This window comes from Cebus imitator, unplaced genomic scaffold (genome assembly GCF_001604975.1).
Source record: "Cebus imitator isolate Cc_AM_T3 unplaced genomic scaffold, Cebus_imitator-1.0 Scaffold260, whole genome shotgun sequence".
In the NCBI taxonomy this organism is placed as follows: domain Eukaryota; kingdom Metazoa; phylum Chordata; class Mammalia; order Primates; family Cebidae; genus Cebus; species Cebus imitator.
In genome coordinates, this window is record NW_016107575.1 from 665,855 (window position 1) to 669,598 (window position 3,744).

The following is a 3,744-nucleotide window of genomic DNA, read 5'->3' on the forward strand; positions in this document are numbered from 1 at the left end:
TATTCTTTAATTTGGGTTTTTGGGTTTCCCAACATATTTTGCTCCTCAAATTAATATTTTTCAGATCCTCAAAAGAAAGATTCAGAGACCAAGACTTAGCATCATGTGACAGAGACAGGAGTTCAAGAGACAGATCACCTCGTGACAGAGATCGGAAAGATAAGAAGCGGTCCTATGAGAGTGCTAATGGCAGATCAGAAGACAGGAGGAGCTCTGAAGAGCGCGAAGCAGGGGAGATCTAACTAGCTGTGTACATTTCTTCAGTCCTTAAGCTTCCTACGGAGTTACATACTATTGTTTAGTTCACAGCTGTTCAGGGTGACAGTAAGCAGATCCAGACACCAGATCCAGCTAGGCTAGATGTACAGTATCTAACTTGATCTGAACTGAACCTGTTTTCCTTGATGATGCCTAAAACTACATCCATAGTTTCTGGTGAACCTGTAATACAGTTCTGAAAGTACCGTTTTATATAATAAGATGCTGATCTCTTTATTCTTTCAAGTAAGAGTGATAGTGAACAAATTGTGTTACTTGCCTTGGGATTTTTTGAACATTTGTAAAATGCTGTCTTCCTAGTCCAAACAGCTGCAGCTTTGGGCATTTTCTTTTAAATTCTTCTTTTCTCTGACTTTGTATCCCTTAACCTGCACTCCCCAGTTGTAAGAGAAGTGGGACAGGGAAGCACTGTAGCTTCCATTCTAAGGCTCTACTCCCGTTATGAATTACTAGTGATTACAGTTCAGAGCATTGATCCTGGAATGTGTGCTGGAGAAATTTAAAATACTGGGTTTTTTTGTTTAATGGTGCCTGTTTAGAGTTGGAAATTGAACAGCTGTTGCATTACATACTTTTGCTTTTTTATTGAAATTTTGAAATCGAACTTGTCTTGATTTTTCTGTTCTGTTGAATTGCTATATTCAGGATGTTCTTGGGGGGTGGGGGCAGGGATTCTTCGTAATAAGCACTTGTTTTATTTTGTGTGTGTGGAGTATAAAGGCTACACCCTTATTGTAAAACATAATAATAAAATGAAAGAAACAATCACCACCACCATTATTAAACTGTAACTTGTCTAGTAAATTGTCACTAGAACTATTTGCTGTGGGCATTTCCTCTATTCTGTTATATCATTAATATAAGTGCCTTACTGTGCAAGGCACCAAAGGACATAAATACGTACTTACAGAGATTCCAGATGAGCTGTTCACGTGGGCCCCTTGCTGACTATATTCCAGCCACATCAGGGTTGTTTGTAGTGACCGTTACAGAGAAGGAATGGACCTGTAGAAGAAATTGGGTGTTCTTATTCAGCAAACCCAAATAAAAACGGTATATGTAACCAACATAATGAGACTTAAGTTTCTGCATTGAAGAGCTGTATATCCACTAGTAACTTAAACTGTAATTGGCAGGTATCACTTGTGATTCTGGAAATTCTGAGGAACAAAAAATTCCTTAAGTAATGAAATTAGTATCTTATAGTGGGTATAATTAAGGCCACCTTTCAAGAACTGTTAATGTCCTTCATCCCCAGGTTTGACAGATTTGATGTCATAGGCATGTGGGCCCCTGTGAAGGTGGTGAGAGAATGGGAAACTAAGGCCATTCTAAGTGATACCAGATTCACATTTAAAAAACAACAAAACCGTCATCAAGTTCCCAATTTGCCAAACTATGCTTCATTAACTGAAGGTTTTCTGCTGTATTTGGTTCCACACATGCAATTTATATGGCATTTAATCCAAGAGCCCCATCTGCATCAATGGCCCATTTCCCTTCTTTTATTTTTGGTTGCTGAGAAATGTTTTATATCTACTTTGTTCCTGGTAGTCTGTGCTGTTCTAAATCTTTATAGGCACTTCGGATTTAGTACATTGGGGTTTGGAGTAAGATCAAAAGGAGACTAGCTGGTTGGTGTGAGGAAGAATGTCTGGGACCTGGCCCATTAGAGTAGTATTTCTGGACTTAGATTTTGAACTCTAAAACGTATGTACAGTTGGAATTGAACACTTGTAGAAGTAACAGGTCTGTATTATCAGTGGTTACTGCAGTTGTGGTTTCTAGGTGATACAGGCAGTCCCAACACCAACAGGGCATGATAGCCATGAAGTGCACTGCCACTCCGGCTTTGCGCCACAGGAGACCACTTCAACTGCAGGGCTGTTTGCATGACTGATGCCACTGAATTAGAGTAACTCTCAAATCTTAAATCTTTATATCATTTTCTTATATACAACTTTTGGTCTTCTGTGTTGGTGACTGGTAGAAAGGATAACTTGTCCCTCTGGGGGGTGTTTTCCTAAATTTTCACCTTCAGGTTTCCTTCGTTTTGCTGTTACCGGTAGTACCCCAAAGCCCCTTTGCTGAGCTTCTCAACACCAACTAAGCCTAAGGGAAAAAGCCTCCTTAAATAGACATGTATGTTTGTTTGTTGGTTTATTTGAGACAGAGTTTCTCTTGTTGCCCAGGCTGGAGTGCAGTGGTGCGATCTTGGCTCACTGCAACCTCCGTCTCCTGGGTTCAAGTGACTCTCCTGCCTCAGCCTCCCAAGTAGCTGGGATTACAGGCATGCATCACCACGCCCAGTTAATTTTTGCATTTTTACTAGAGACGGGGTCTTGCTGTGTTGCCCAGACTGGTCTGGAACTCCTGGCCTCAGGTGATTTCCCTGCCTCTGCCTCCCAAAGTGCTGGGATTAAGGCATGAGCAACCCTCCTCGTCCTGCCCCTGCCAGCCTTGTTTTTTAAACAGACTTTCTTACTTGTTATTAGGCCTAAAACCAAGGTTAATTTACCTTTATCTTTTCCAAGTTCATCTTTCCCTTCCATGTTACATTTTAAGGATCTTTAATTTTTAATTTTTCTTTCTTTCCTTTTTTTTTTTTTTTAAATAGAGACGGGTTTCACCACATGTCAGTCAGGCTGGTCTCAAACTCCTGACTTCAGGTGATCTACCCACCTCAGCCTCCCAAAGTGCTGGGATTACAGGCATGAGCCACTGTGCCTAGCCAAGAATCTGTTTTTAATAATAGCTTTCAACATTGGCCTTTTGAGCTGTCACCAAGTATGCATTACAATTTCCACAAACACTTTTGCCATTTGATGTGGTAGTAAATTCTTTTAAAATGGTTTTTAGGTAATAGTTATGTACATCATTTAAGTTTTTCCAAATAAAGTTTGGTTATAGTTGTTAAATTTGTTTATAGGTTTTTTTTTTTTTTTTTTAAAGATACGGTCTTGCTGTATCACGAAGCTGGAATGCAGTAGCATGATCTTAGCTCACTGCAACCTCAGTATTGGGCACAAGTGATCCTCCCACTTTAGCCTCCTAAGGAGCTGTAATTATAGGCATGTACCACCATGTCCAGCTGATTTCTTAAAAAGAAAAAAAAAAAAAGATTTGTAGAGGCTGGGTGTAGTGGCTCATGCCTGTATTCCAGCATTTTGGGAGGCCGAGGCAGGCAGATCACTTGAGGTCAAGAGTTCGAGACCAGCCTGACCAACATGGTGAAACCCCATCTCTACTAGGAAAAAAAATACAAAAATTAGCCAGGTGTGGTGGCACGCACCCTGTACTCTTAGGAGTCTTAGGGGGCTTAAGGCACGACAGTAGCTTGAACCTGGGAGGCAGAGGCTGCAGTGAGCCGGGGTCACACCACTGCACTCCAGCCTGAGCAGCAGAGTGAGACGCTGTCTCAAAAGACAGAAAGAGAGAAAGGAAAAGAAAATAAAATACTTTCCC

The 3,744-nt window shown here is 40.9% G+C and overlaps 1 protein-coding gene across 11 annotated transcripts in view; it reads left to right on the forward strand.

Annotated features, from left to right (window-relative positions):
* Positions 1-1,346, forward strand: part of LOC108283404 (putative RNA-binding protein Luc7-like 2) — a 66,417-nt gene extending 65,071 nt beyond the window's left edge. For all 11 annotated transcript variants that reach the window (XM_017499742.2, XM_037728255.1, XM_017499741.2 and 8 more), the window contains one exon: positions 65-1,346. In XM_017499742.2, coding sequence (XP_017355231.1) covers positions 65-242 — 178 coding nt within the window. In that variant the 3' untranslated portion in view covers positions 243-1,346. The remainder of the gene's footprint in view (positions 1-64) is intronic.
* The last annotated feature ends 2,398 nt before the right edge of the window (positions 1,347-3,744 follow it).